The following is a 14,010-nucleotide window of genomic DNA, read 5'->3' as shown; positions in this document are numbered from 1 at the left end:
CTCCTCAGGAAAAAAAAAAAAAAAACATCTCATGAAAAAAAAAAAAAAAAAAACAGCAACATCAAATCTCAGTAGGTGTTGAAATGAAAAGCTTATTCACAACTGGAAGATACTGGTAACAACATTGACCGGCCAGTTCAAACACAACAACAAAAGGATCCAGATTGTGTGCTGACACCACTGAAACAATAAAAAAATAAAAATAAAACAATGAGATGTGTTGTTGAAAAAAAATGAATCAATTATGATCTCAGTGACAAAAGCTTTTATAAATACTCAGGCATGCAAACAGCAACACAAACACACTGAATCTATTGTCAGCAACTGTAGTCAAAATAAAAATAAGGCATATGAGAGTCTGTTGCAACGCTGAGTATTATTAAAAGTCTTTAGCAACACCCATCAACCCAACATGAGACAAAATAACGCTGAAATGATGATGAAGGACAAGACGAGTGGAAAAGTCTGCATAGCAAGCTCCTGCATCGACCTACTATCTAGATTTCTTCACACAATTAGTTGGACACATTTACTTCAAGTCTGTTGAGTTCACATTAATACTGCTGCAATAAAGTGTCAGTAATTTTATTCTATTAAATGCCAAATAAATATAAACCGATGCAGAAAAAAAAATCTAATCATTCAATTGCTTCAATTACTTTAAATGGTTAAAGAAAGAAAATTATGAGCTAATATTTGTATTTTTTGCTTCATCAGAAAATTTTAGGACACATTCATTCTGTTTCTGTGGTCTGAAATTGCTTCATGTCATCGCTCTCCAATACAAATACGTGTCTGTTTCTATAAATGTGCCACTCCACAAGCAATTTAGACACTAACATGGAAGCAGTCACTTCAAAAATATTTTACATATTAGCATTTTACAAAAACAATGTAATAAAATCAACATTTTAGGAATATACATTTTTATGTTATATACAATAATGGTGGCTTATTCTGCACATGTATAATTAATCAATCTTTTACGTAACCTACTGAAAATACAATAGGTATCTGTGATAAAATGTGTAATTATGGTATTTTTGCTTTGAAAAGGGATTTTTGGCTTATATTCCACAACACTGTCATGGCCTATGTGACAATTTTTTTTTAATTCAGGGGCTGCAAAGATTTTTGCAAGGAAAGTATATCTTAGCTGAGTATATCTTGTATTAATTATAGCGAAAAGAGAGCAAACTTGAGTCTGCTGCATGCTGGATGGGTTTGAATTAATGTTTAATTGTTTAATTTTCTATTCATATCAAACCATGTCAAAAATGTTAAGATCCTATATTAACAGGGTTGAGGTCATATTCAAGGAAACTTTTATTAGAAAAGCCAACTGTTCCAGACTGAATGTGTCATTATAGAGTAGAGGTAGCTCAGCAGTCGGGCAGAACCCATTTATTGGACCAATCAGTACACAGCTTGTGGTGAACAGGAGCTTGCCAATCAGACGACCAACATCTCACGAGTTTTACCTTCATCAATGTACCATGTGCTTTTGGATTTGGGCTGGGCTGGGGGATCAAGAGAGCTCCCATTTAAAGTATAGTAAAAGTCAGACTTGCTTCTACCGCCACACTGATGAGCTAATCCTGCAAGTAACGCAAATACATGAGGAGGGAAAAACAAGAGAAGGGTTTAATGTGCACGGTGCACAGCTGATTAGTATGAATAAGAAGTTGTGTCAACAGCAATGGGAAATAAAATCCAACAAAAAAAGATTAATTAAACAACTACAAACTAAAGGAAATCACAGCAAAGAAGAGCAGTATTCGCATCAACTCACACCTCATATCCTTATTTTACCAAGACTGCCCATCAGATGTCATCTAAAATGGTAAAAAGTTATTGTTAAGTGTGGTTTGCAACTACACATAAGTCTGTGAAACCCTCTAAAACATGAGAAAAGCAGGCGGCTGTTCATTTATACAATAAAAAGTGTAATAATCTGGGGTGAGAGGCCTTTTTAAAAATTAAAATCACTGCTTAAGTTGTGGAAATGTTAGGTAGCTTAGCATCATAACACCAGTGCTGTACCTTTGCTCTTTGGTTTGCTTTGACCAGAGGATGATTTGTCACTGCCTCTGGGGGCAAAACTGTGCTTCGGCAGCCTTTGGTCCTGCATGGAATATTCTGCACAGAAAGAAATTCAAATTAGAGGCATGACACTGAGAAGTAAGTGAAACTAGGAATTTTCTAATTTTTTTTATGTTAAAATTCAAAGAAAGCTAAAAAAAAAATCAATAATTTTATTGGCTACGCAATCAAATATTTAAAATGTTTAACTCAAAATTAGTTCAGGGAAGCATTCTATATATACTCAAGATTAAATGTGGACTAAATGTGGAGTTCCTGAGTTTTAAAGAAAATGGAGAATTGTCATAAATTACAATGTCAGTATGTATAGATCTGTGTTTTTCTCAAGAGAGATGGCAGAAACATGCATAAGCAAATCAATATGCCACTGTGGAGAACAAAGAGCCAGAGTATCTCACTTGACTTTCAAAAGCAAGAGAGCCATCACTACAAAAGGCTCTCTGTTCCCGCTGCAAACCAAACACAAACTCAGACTGCTCAGAAGGAGCGCAGTGCTCGTCCGAGGGAGGGACGTTTCCAGAAACTAAAAGTTCCAGCAACGCAAATGTGGAGTAAAAACGTCAACACAGATGTGGTGACTCACCTGGCATTACGTCACCAATGGGAACAAGTCGAGTGTGCTCCAAACTGGCAAAATCACACACCAGCTTCCCTTCAATCATGCCATCCCAGTCTCCGATAGGATTGTCCTAAAAGAGTCGGACATGAACAAGTTGATGAGGTCTCAGGTGCTCCTTATCATTTGATGCCTTTGTGCTGGTGGCCCAAATATTAAATCCCCTCGATTCTGATAATTAGTGAGGCCAGTTGTCTTGTTGCACAACCTAAAGGATGTGCTTTAGCTTGATCCTGCATACTACCACTCCAAACTATGCAACTCCTCTTGACTACCTAAATAGCAGATCTTCCAACTCAGTTCGTTTCTTTTGAAAGCTCCAAGCAGAAGCTTGCTATTCCTCCTCCTCAGGTTCAAATTTAGGCTTTTGCTCCAGAGGACTATGTGGAATAAGGTTGAGACCAGAGTGACTAGCAAGAGAAGGCAGGGCGAGGCTGGACGAACAGTGAGGCAGAGCAGTGGGCTCTCCTCAGCTCCCAGTTGGCCCTTTGCCACGCTGTTGGGTCATACAGCTCCAAGTCTTTACCTCACTCCCCGCGTGACTGCCTTGCCTTTGTGTGGGAGGCTCAGATGCACTGAGTGGGCTGCTGCTGCTGCGGCTGCTGCTAGCAATCTGTAGTCAAATGCTTCAATCTCACTATGAGTACAACGCCACAGTAGCCATGGATACTAAATGAAAGGAATAGTCATTGAAAGACAAAAACTAAGACAAACGAGTCAATATATTACATACTTATTTGTCAATGTATTACCCAATACCACAATATGTAGTCTTTTTTCATGGCATGGAATGACTACCTTAGTACAAAAACACCATAAAGTGACGAAGCTACAACAGCCTTAACTGGTCTGTTACTAAGTGTCACATTCTTTATCAGTCAGAGCAGAGACTGAGTGCAGGTCAGGTGTGATAACAAAATATCATAATTCTTGTATTAAAAAAAGAAAAAACTGAAAACAAATGAAAAAGCAAAAATTAATCTTCTAAAACTAATATGCTGTAAAATATTACAGCAATAACACCATCTATAACCTATTATTTTTATGCAATTCTAACAAAAACAAAGTATAAAGACAGACTAAATTTAGAACTTTTTGTAAAGTTAATATTGCACAGAATGTTACACCTTTCTGCCATTTTGCACTTTATAGAGAAACACAAACATAACAAGCAGGGATGCACAGTATATCAGCATCTGTTTAATAAGTAAAACTGGGCCAAAACTGGCCATGTGGTATTTGTTTGGTCCTGTGACTGTGATAGTGATGCAATACAGGTTAAACTGAAGAAAGGAAACAATGTCGGTGGTTTGAAATGGTGTTGCAAGTTTAGGGAAATAAATGTTACATATATTTCCCCTGCTAAAGTCCATCGTGGTATAATTTAAACTGCCACTATGAATCAACAGATAAACCCCAATATCTGATTGGTTAACCACTACTTCACCTCAACCGCACACCATTAATCTCATCAATAGCAGTGTTAGCACTCTCTAGCACTTCTCCAGTATCTCATTGAAGGTATTTTAAACTTTGGGAACAGTAGTTAGAAAGAAAACATTTAACTTTTTAAAACTTTGGTATACATCTTTAAACCAGAACCCGACCTAAACCCAGTGCAGGTCAATCTGTAATAACAATAATGTCAGAAAACTGGACAGAGAACTCAAAGTACAAATCATCAGATTAACAACAATATACCATAAATAACACCAAAAAAAAAAAAAGAAAGTCCATCTTTAATGCTTACTGACACTGCTGAGTAGCAGCCAGGTGCTAATAATTACATTTATTGATAGTCTCATCAGTGGCAGGTGTGAGCACTTCTATATCTTCTCTGGAGCATCCAAGTATGTTTTAACATGAAGACCAATAAGAAAACTTCATCTTAAGCTCAACAATTAGAGTATTAAATGTTTACGCAAAATAAGAAACTAAAGTATTATTTATCTGGAAGGTATTTCAATCTCTCCTTCCTTAGGACAAAACTGACCAACGTGGAAACCTTTAGGCATAATGCACAGTTCCATGTTTGCTCTAAAAATCAGCCACTGTCTTCTTTTCCTCTGACATGATAGAGGTTTGACTTATAGGTCAGCCCATCAGCATTTGTTGTGCTGACCATATACTTCGCTGTACAAACAGTTTACAATTAAAACAACTATTTTAGCCATATGTATTTAAAAGTATCCCATTTTCATGTTCCATCCCACTTCTGTCTGGATTTAAAATAGCAGGTACAGCATCCTATTTAACTGGAGCCATACTTACCATGTCAACTCCCACATAGTAACCCAGGCTCTCGTTCCCTGGCAGTAGGTCACAAAAAATGACGGTTCCTCTCTCGGGCTCCTCTCTCAGCACCACCCTGGAGTTGATCTCCAGCGGAGCATAGTCCTGGTCGTCCTCCAGCCTAACCTGGTTCTCCTCCAGCGGGCCCAAACCTTCGTCATCCTCATCCTCCCAGAGTTCAAGCTTGTCCAACGCCACAAATACGCCACACTCCTCCTCACAACGGAAGAGCTGCCGACCCTGGTAGGAACCCTCCGTGAAGCCCTGACCCCGACCCTCCTCCTGGGACAAGAAAGGAGAGAATATCAAACTTAATTCAGAGAGAGACTGGACAAAGCTGAAAGAGAGAGATCAATGCATTGTTCACCCTGCATGGTTTAACAATTCTTACCCAAAATGTCTTCTTACATGCACTCTTTTATGGCATTTTAGGGAGGTAGAGCTTGAATGCATTATCTGTCTCAGCCCCCTCATAAACACTGGAGCAGGACTTAGAATAAAAACAACAATGTGCTACAGTAGGCAACCCATTGTACCTTGCTGCTGTACATATGGTCCAGAACAAATTGCATCACATCAGGGATTTAGATTTACTACCAAGATTATACAAAAAATAATTGCCATGATGCAGTTGTTTGCTTACATCTATTTCAGTCAAAACACTAAATGAATGTAACACCAATAGGACAAAAAGAAAATATATTTAAATAGTCAACTAATTTTAAAAAAAGAATCCAAATAAAAAAAGCCAAAAAAGAACTGCTTTCTGATGTCGGAAACACAGATGTGATGTATGAAAATAAAAAGACATTTGATACTTTTACTAAAAATAGCTGCAAGTTTAATCTCTGCAGCTCAGCGCTCCGTATAAACAACTTTAAACATCCATCATGTTTACAATGTTTTTCATTTGTTTGCTTTAAAGGTATAGTTCAGATTGTTTTCGAGTGAGGTTCTGTAAAGTTTTAATCTGAATTTATTTTCCTTTTTTATAGTGTCAAATGTGATTTTTGAAATAATAAAAAAAAAAAACGGAACATTTTCACAACACAAAAGAAAATTTTACTGGAGATTAAATCTTGACACTTTCAAGATTGTTGCTAAGTTTGTTGTTGCCTTATAATGTTGGCTGGATGCATTAATTTGCCTGATCAACTTCGATTCAGCAGTCTGAGGTTAGTAAAGTAAATAAATGTTGAGGTTTTGTGACATGGTGACATTTGTACAATGGCATCAAAAACCTTTTTTTTTTTTTTTTTTAGGTCTTGTAATGTTTGGGGATTACAGCAGCAGGTCAGAGTCACTGATACGATGAGTAGCCTCTGCCAGAGTAGGTTCATATCATAACACAAGCTGAAAAGACTATCACTACTTTTAGCAAAGTTAGTCGATAAAAAAATTACGTCCATTTCATGCATTCAGCACTAAAGGAACATGCTCACAAATACAGCAGTATATGTATGTTTAGTTTAATGAGATACAAACTGCCAGAAATACCAATTCTTTATTCCTACAACTTTCAGTACATTATATTAAGCATGGCAACCATACTCGATACTGAAAGTGGGACTGCTCGGTTACCTCTGACTTTCCTGGTCACAATTGCTACTTTCAAAGGCATTCTTGGTGCATTTTTGAGTGGGAACTGGGAAAACCTGACTTCTGAGTAGAAACAAAATGCACCTTTTAGTCACTTACCACTCTAAGAATGTCTTTTGTTTTCTGCGAACTTACTGTGATTTGACATTTGTCTGTTGCAAATGCGAACTTCACATAAACTTGATTTTCAAAATCTGAACTAGCCGCTTGCATGTGCAGCTCAATAATTAGAAGATCACTGAAAAGTTAATTTAATTCAATAATTTAGCTTTAAAAATGGTAACTTGTAGGTCACATATGGCTTGATACAGAGTTTATTCTATGCATACTTAATCTTAGTTGGGGGGGGGGGTTATTAGTCTTATATAATATTTTCTAACAAATAATAATTTAGAGATGTATCACCTGTAAAGTAGTGATGAACAAAATGAACTAATAATTTCACAATTAAGCAATATGGTAGCCCTTATTATTCATTCCTTTGTTGACAGGAACTTATAAGGTTAACTAACTGTATAGCTTTTGGCTTTAAGAAAAAAAACAGTAACATACTAGTGAGAAAATTTGAAATATAAGCTTATTTTCTCTATAAGTCAGGTTCCTACTTTCACAAATCCTAAAATAAAACACCAAGTTGCAAAACCACAACCTCTTTCCTATTGATGAGGTGCAGTTCTCGTTTAGCCTAATTTTGTTCAACATCTGTGCAGTGCTTTGGTCTGTGGTTCTAACAGACATTTTCATATTTGTTTTGCATGTACCTTAAGTTATCAGAATATTTTTAATTTTCATGTTATTTTCCCTTCTTTATAAATGTATTATTTAAAACTGACTTGAATTATTATTTTTTTCTTTATTAGTATTTAATCTATTATAAAAGAAAAATTAACAATCTAGTTCTTACCAGGAGCTCCACTCCAAACCAGATTCCAGACAGGGCTCTGTCAGGAAGCAGTGAGCCTTTGAAGCGGACCACTCCAGGCAGAGGTTCATCCCCTGAGCGCAGCTGCACGCGCACCTTGGAGCCGCAGTCGATGTCTCGGACCCGTTCGAGCCGGTCTTCGTCGCAGAGCAAGTTGCATCGCTCCTCACAGTTAGTGATAGGGAACAGCAGCTCAGCCAGCTTCTCATCCAGCTCCACCACGTCCCGCTCATCCAGACTCAGCACCACGTTAGTCTGGTCCAGGATGCGGAGGCTCTTCTTGCCCTTACACGGGGGCAGCGTCCGCCCCAGGCTGTTGCGCTCCTGGCAGGCTTGGCCGAGGCTTCCGCGGGGAATCCTCAGGGTCTTTTGGGTGGGCTTCTCCACAGTGCATTCCTTCACGACCATGTAGAAGCGCCAGTCCTCCCTGAAGCCCCCACTAGGCTTCTCCCACAGGGCAGAGCTCATGGCTGCATGGCAGACTGGGGGCCCAGTGCCAAGACAAGCTTGACTGGCGGTCTGAAATTAATAGTAAAATAGTCTCACAGGAGCAGTCCATAAGAATAAAATTAAAATGTTTGGAAGAAGCTAAAAATAAATCTAATCCAACACATCACACAAGAAAAGACGTTATCTGTAATCTTTGCCATGACTAAAAGCGGTAAGAACGGATGAGTCAATGCCCCATATGCATGGGTGCAGCATTTTGCTATTGGTAGCGTAACAAAACTAAGGATTTACAGATACCAGAAAGACTCAAAGATTTAGCTCATTACATAATGCAAAAACACATGCAAAATAAAGTGGAGATGTTATTTCAGTTTTCAGAAATCAGAAAATCTTACTAACATTCTAAATATTGCTTTTTGATTAGATCACGGTCAAAATACTACACCCACCAGCCTTTTATTACAACCACTTAATTGGTTGTTAATACAAATAGTGAATTAGCCAACATGAATTCCTTTGAAACCGTTTTGTTTTTAACCATCACACTGAGGTTAACTGTTCTCCAACGGCCTACAGTCACAACAACTCAATACAGTAAAACCAAAGTAGTTTTTGGAAGATGGTGGAAGGAGAATTTCACATCATACATGTGGAGCTGATGCTGCACCTGAGTAATATGTCAAGTTGGACCAATATCTCTGAGAAATGTGCAATGCCTGGCCCATCCTAACTATAAAGAATTAAAATGACTCTGAAGGCAAGAGGGGCTCCAACCCAGCTCTATATAAAGTGGTTGGTGAGTGTATATTTGATAGATCTGATATTCAGTTTAATTTCTGAGGTAGTCCATCAATGCAGCCGATTCATCCCTGTATGACACCTCTGTTTTCAGAAGCACCTCTCTCGTTACTCAAATATACACATTTGAAAATACTAAAAATAGCCGGGAAGCAGACAGTGGATTATTATTTATTTTTTTTTGCCACGCATGGTAGGACTAACAACAGCATGGTGGATTTCCCCTGATCACGTCTCAGATATGACAGTGTTCAGCATATCTCCTGCACCGCATCCGTCATTTGTTAAAAGGATGACAGCAAAAAAATATTTAAAATACTAGTTTACTTCACATATTTTTGCTTACAAGAACTGACACAGCATCTGGACAAATCGTTAACTCACTATTGTTACGGATGGAGTTGCACAGCAATAAAATACGTCGTTGTCCCAGCGTAGCCTATTTTCAACCTGAAACGGGGAAGCAGTTGTTCTATGGCATTTATTTATGTTGTCTATCAGAAAAGCTCCACATGACAGATTTTGTACAGATTGTTATTTAACGTTTTTCCTTGACAACTAATAAAGGATTGTATCACCAGGCAGAAACAACCAGTCAATGCCCCCCCTTTTTGAAGGAAATGGCTAAAATGAACCAAACTGTCATTCATAACCAATGCAAGCGAGGCAGACGGCTTACCTTCGAGACAAGGCAGGTTACTCGGAGGCTGTGGGTGACTGACAGATCATTTCATACATCCATCAGATAGAAAGCGGCTTCTAAAGCATGATAAATTCCTTCTGCTATAACCTCTGCTAGCTCAGCCGCTAGCTAGCTAACGCTAGCGTTCAAAACAGCTGAGTGTCAGGCTAAAGTTAGCCGTGAAAGCTGGTAAGGATGCGGGCAGAGGACTGCCACCAATTAAAATTAACTGAACGCATTTAGATATTGGTTCTATATATAAAAAAAACTTCAAACGCTATAACGCAGCATACATAGACTACATTTATTATTTACAGGAGACGACCTCACCGTTGGTATGGCGTGACGTCACTGCGCTCTCTCATAGACATTGGCCAGCTATCTTTTTAATTGACCTGTGATTGGTTAATTCGTGTGCTTAAGGAAGTCCTAGTATGAGGGATTTTCCCACTATGTCAGGAAAACATAGTTAGGTTGAAGTACATACACATACACTTACACACTGAAGGCATTTTTCAGTGATATTCAGTAATATAAATATTTAAATCTTAATTAAATTGGCTACATTGTCATAAAGCAGGTTCTCAAACTTTGCAAACAATGATTTGGGTTTACGTAATATTTATTTTATTGTTACTACATACCCAGTATTTTGCAATATTTCATTGTTTTCTCACCCCAACAGGAGGGCACAGTGAATTCAAGATGTTACAGATTTTCTGAGTCACTCTATCAAAATCAAATTAGACACATGCATAAAGCAGCATCAAAATGACTTGGCTGACCACCTGATATGGTGATGGCAACCTCATTCTGTGGGGATGCATATAGAAGCTGGTTATTAGAGTTGATGACAAGGTGGACGAGGATACATACAAGGTAATCAGGGCAATGTAACACCCTGTTAGAGACAACAAAATATTTAAGACTCCTGCAGAAGATTCCCTTCCAACAGAATTATTATAAACATACAGCTGGAGCTTCAGTAGAGGATTAAAATCGAAATATATTTATTTGATAAAATTATGTAATCAAAGTTCAGACCTAAATCTAATTCAAAAATTCTTGAAAGACTTGGAAATTGCAGTGACCACCCCTAGCAGCAGATTTAGCTGGTACCCGGAGAACTGGCGTGCCCTGCAGCAGTGGCCCAACAAAGTCAGGGAGCCCAGGCCCACCAAACAGCTACTAGGAGAGAACCAGCACACACCTGAAAACCCAGCCCCAGACGCCAAGAACCACCGATGTCCCAGTGGGTAGTGGCACCAGCCACTCACAGGCAGTGTTACAGGAGGAAATAGGCCCCACATTTGGTGGGGGCCTGAGATATTCAAGGGGAAGGGGAACTCTAGCTGACTTGAAAGATAAACTATACTCCCAGGTCCGAGAACTGACACCACTGTAGGGTAACCCGCCCCAGACCCCAGCAAAACAGGGTCTGGGGCCATTCTTATGGCCTCCATAAGAAGCTAATCATATCTGAACCAAATCATAGTTATGAAGGCATGAATGTGATTTTATTTAGCTGCTTTTCATCCAGTGACAAGGATTTACAAAGATCAGCGTGGCATAGTTTCCGTGCCATGCATGAAACTATGCCAATATAAAAGATTATATTTTACACCATGCTGTAATTGAGAATTAGAATTTTGTTAAATCATTAGTAGTTGATAGGAAATATTAAATATCTCAAACTGACATATTAAAAGAAAAAATACACATACAGTTGAAACACTGCTGGAATAGCTTAGTTCTTTGTTTAACCAGGTTCCTCATTTTCTGAAAAAAAAAACCCTTTTGATCTATTTTTAGTTTCGGGATTTTCAATGAGTGTTGTGACACAAAAGAGTTGAATATAAAAATCTTTATAGTTATTGCACATTAGGCACAAAATGACACTGACATCAAGTTGCAACAGTAAAAACAAATACACCAAAATTAGAATAAATTAGAATAAAAAGTCATTAAAAAATTTCACTTTGCACACTGTAAAAATTATGATACATTCTGTACACATGAACCCATCAACAATTACATGAAAATAATGGGTATATTCCAAAACATAACTTCTGAATGACATCACACCAAATCAGAAAACAAGCCGTGACTCAATCTGCTCCATTTCTTCAATCTCTGCTGAAGTGAGGTCATTATTTTTCAACCTGGAAAGAAAAGGAAGAAACTGAAAGTATTCATAATCAAAAAGTATGATGTTATGCAAGGTGATTGAAAGGGAAAAAAAGGCTGGTGTTTTTGACTTTTGCATCAGAACCAACCTGTGACCTCAACCTTCAGCTTGTTAGCATTCCAAGACATTTGGGATAATTTTACTATCCTAATTTTGTGAGAACAATTAGGTAATGTCCCCATTCTATTCCAGCATCACAATGCACTTAGTGATACTGGATAGGATATGTCTATGGGCTGTACAAAACATGTTGGTTATATATTTTTGCACACAAACACTCTCAGATAATGAGATTTCATATTTTCAGTTCAGAATGCAGATTATAAAATCAAGCCTTCTTGCCCCAAATCAGTGCTAGACCTAGAAAAAATGCTTTGTGAAAAATGTTTAAAATTACCTGCTTGGTCATTAAAAATATTTCATTTTGCACACTGTAAAGCAAACGTCTATACAAGTTAAAATTGATGTGAAGGAAGACCAGCAAATATTCAGTAGAATTTAGTAGATTCACACCTGTGGTTGTAATGCAACAAAATGTTCTGTGCAAGCAACAGTTAGCCTGTTGTTGAAGCGGTATTGCAAGACTGTGTGTATGCGTATGGTTTTGCATCACCTACCATACTGACTTGACATGATGATTATGTTTTAAGGCTTGAGTCAGAGACTCCACCCCTGTTCTGGTTATGCAGTTCTCAGTCAACCTTTTAAAGGAAATAACAATGCACAGTCATTTAAGCACTGCTGCACAATTTGCCAAAATAGCAAACCAGTTAGCTCATGCATATGACCTCTGCACTTGTTAAATGGGTCAGAGCATTTTGCTAAGACTTACCAGAGATCCTCCAGTGATGTGCTGTTCTTGATGATGTTAGATATGGCACACGCCCCTGCACTTCCAACACCATTGCCTACAAGACTGCCAGAGCATTATTGTACTGTTAGTTTTTGTATTCTTTTATTTCGGAAAAAGCAAGTGGAAATGCAATGAACTGTTAGAGCTTGCAAAGTGTTTATGAATGTCTGAAGCAAATATTACCTGAGCCACACAATGGACTCACTATTCTGTAAAGCATTTGCAAGGGCCTCTGCTCCTTCATCACCTATCTTATTGCCCCATAGCCTTTGAATACAAAGAAATACTCTAAGTACCTTATAATAACTGAAAAACAGAATGCATGAAACTTTGCACAAGCATTTTCTTACCCTAAATACTGCAGTGAATGGTTGAATTTCAGTCCCTCTGCCAGTTGCTTTGCTCCTTTTGCTGTAATGTTATTGTTACCTAGCCTGAAAGACAAAATATACTGTCATTATTCTATCACATTACACAGACATTGTGAATACTGCAAATTTAATCTCTGGTCTGGTTTCACTTTTGATGATGGCATGAGCTGACCTTAAGGACAGGAAATTTTGTCTGGTCTTTAGGAGGTAAGAAAAATGCTTTGTGCAAGCATCAGTTAGCCTGTTGTTGAAAAGGCTGGACAAAATAAACAAAGTGATTATACAAACTGATAACGTTTCACTTTTTATATTTAAGTTAGTAACTGTTCTTGATATACTTACGCAATTTTCTGGAAGTTTTGAAGGTGGATGACTTTGTCGATCAGTTTGCGGATGCCCTCGTCTGTAATGTTATTATTTCTGAGGCTGTTAAGCAAACAACATGCGTCTATGTTAACTATGAAAGCTTGCATTAATATGTTGCATTTGTTTATTGTCTTAGTTCAAACAATCAACCTTCAATGAACTTAATAAACTGACGGATATGGTCAAAAAGGAAAACTAGTGTGATGACGGAAAAAAGATAGAACAGTCTCAGTTTGGAAAATCAATTTCTACTGACAATGATAACTAGTGTAAACATGAGCAATTACAGAGAAAATTTTAGCCATCTAAAGCAACAAAAAGTCAAGAATTTTATAAACAGTCAAAGGCTCGCTATTTTTATAAAATTTCATTGTAATACAATTTTACTTTAAATAGTTATTTTCTTTAAAAATGGCTCATCTATGGTGCATTGCACTTATTTCATGCAGTCTACATAACAACCTGAAATCAAAGTATTGCTTTGAAAAATAATAATACATAATCTACTTAAACTACAGTAACAAAGTTTATATTTGAGATATTTTAGATTCTTGATGTCTCATTTCTACTTTGGAATAGGGCCAATTCTACAAGCAACTTGGCTTTGTCATGGATTTTTTTTTTTCACAGATAACACAAAACCACAAGTCTCCGTATGAAGGTATATATAAGTAATTTCACTTTTGGCTGAAGACTGCACTGTAAAAAAAAAAAAAAAAAAAAAAAAAAAAAAAAAAAATTTTTAATTTAAAAGAAAAGAACAACACGGG

General features: G+C 37.5%; 2 protein-coding genes across 3 annotated transcripts in view; both read right to left on the bottom strand.

Annotated features, from left to right (window-relative positions):
* The window catches only part of cyld (cylindromatosis (turban tumor syndrome)), a 26,502-nt gene extending 16,692 nt beyond the window's left edge, over positions 1-9,810 (bottom strand). Inside the window, exons 1-6 of one of the 2 annotated variants that reach the window (XM_015027909.1) lie at positions 9,460-9,810; positions 7,515-8,051; positions 4,991-5,293; positions 2,687-2,792; positions 2,044-2,139; positions 1,482-1,598 (exon numbers count right to left, since the gene is read on the bottom strand). In XM_015027909.1, coding sequence (XP_014883395.1) covers positions 1,482-1,598; positions 2,044-2,139; positions 2,687-2,792; positions 4,991-5,293; positions 7,515-8,000 — 1,108 coding nt within the window. In that variant the 5' untranslated portion in view covers positions 8,001-8,051; positions 9,460-9,810. The remainder of the gene's footprint in view (positions 1-1,481; positions 1,599-2,043; positions 2,140-2,686; positions 2,793-4,990; positions 5,294-7,514; positions 8,052-9,459) is intronic. The other variant, XM_015027910.1, reaches the window with a different exon arrangement.
* A 1,501-nt stretch (positions 9,811-11,311) lies between these two features.
* The window catches only part of nod2 (nucleotide-binding oligomerization domain containing 2), a 10,947-nt gene continuing 8,248 nt past the window's right edge, over positions 11,312-14,010 (bottom strand). The window contains exons 5-11 of the mRNA XM_015027906.1: positions 13,217-13,300; positions 13,047-13,130; positions 12,854-12,937; positions 12,687-12,770; positions 12,483-12,566; positions 12,268-12,351; positions 11,312-11,624 (exon numbers count right to left, since the gene is read on the bottom strand). Coding sequence (XP_014883392.1) covers positions 11,552-11,624; positions 12,268-12,351; positions 12,483-12,566; positions 12,687-12,770; positions 12,854-12,937; positions 13,047-13,130; positions 13,217-13,300 — 577 coding nt within the window. The 3' untranslated portion in view covers positions 11,312-11,551. The remainder of the gene's footprint in view (positions 11,625-12,267; positions 12,352-12,482; positions 12,567-12,686; positions 12,771-12,853; positions 12,938-13,046; positions 13,131-13,216; positions 13,301-14,010) is intronic.

This window comes from Poecilia latipinna, unplaced genomic scaffold (genome assembly GCF_001443285.1).
Source record: "Poecilia latipinna isolate Pla-1442-1.1 unplaced genomic scaffold, P_latipinna-1.0 Scaffold109, whole genome shotgun sequence".
Lineage (NCBI taxonomy): Eukaryota > Metazoa > Chordata > Actinopteri > Cyprinodontiformes > Poeciliidae > Poecilia > Poecilia latipinna.
This window is presented reverse-complemented; position numbering and strand designations above follow the sequence as displayed.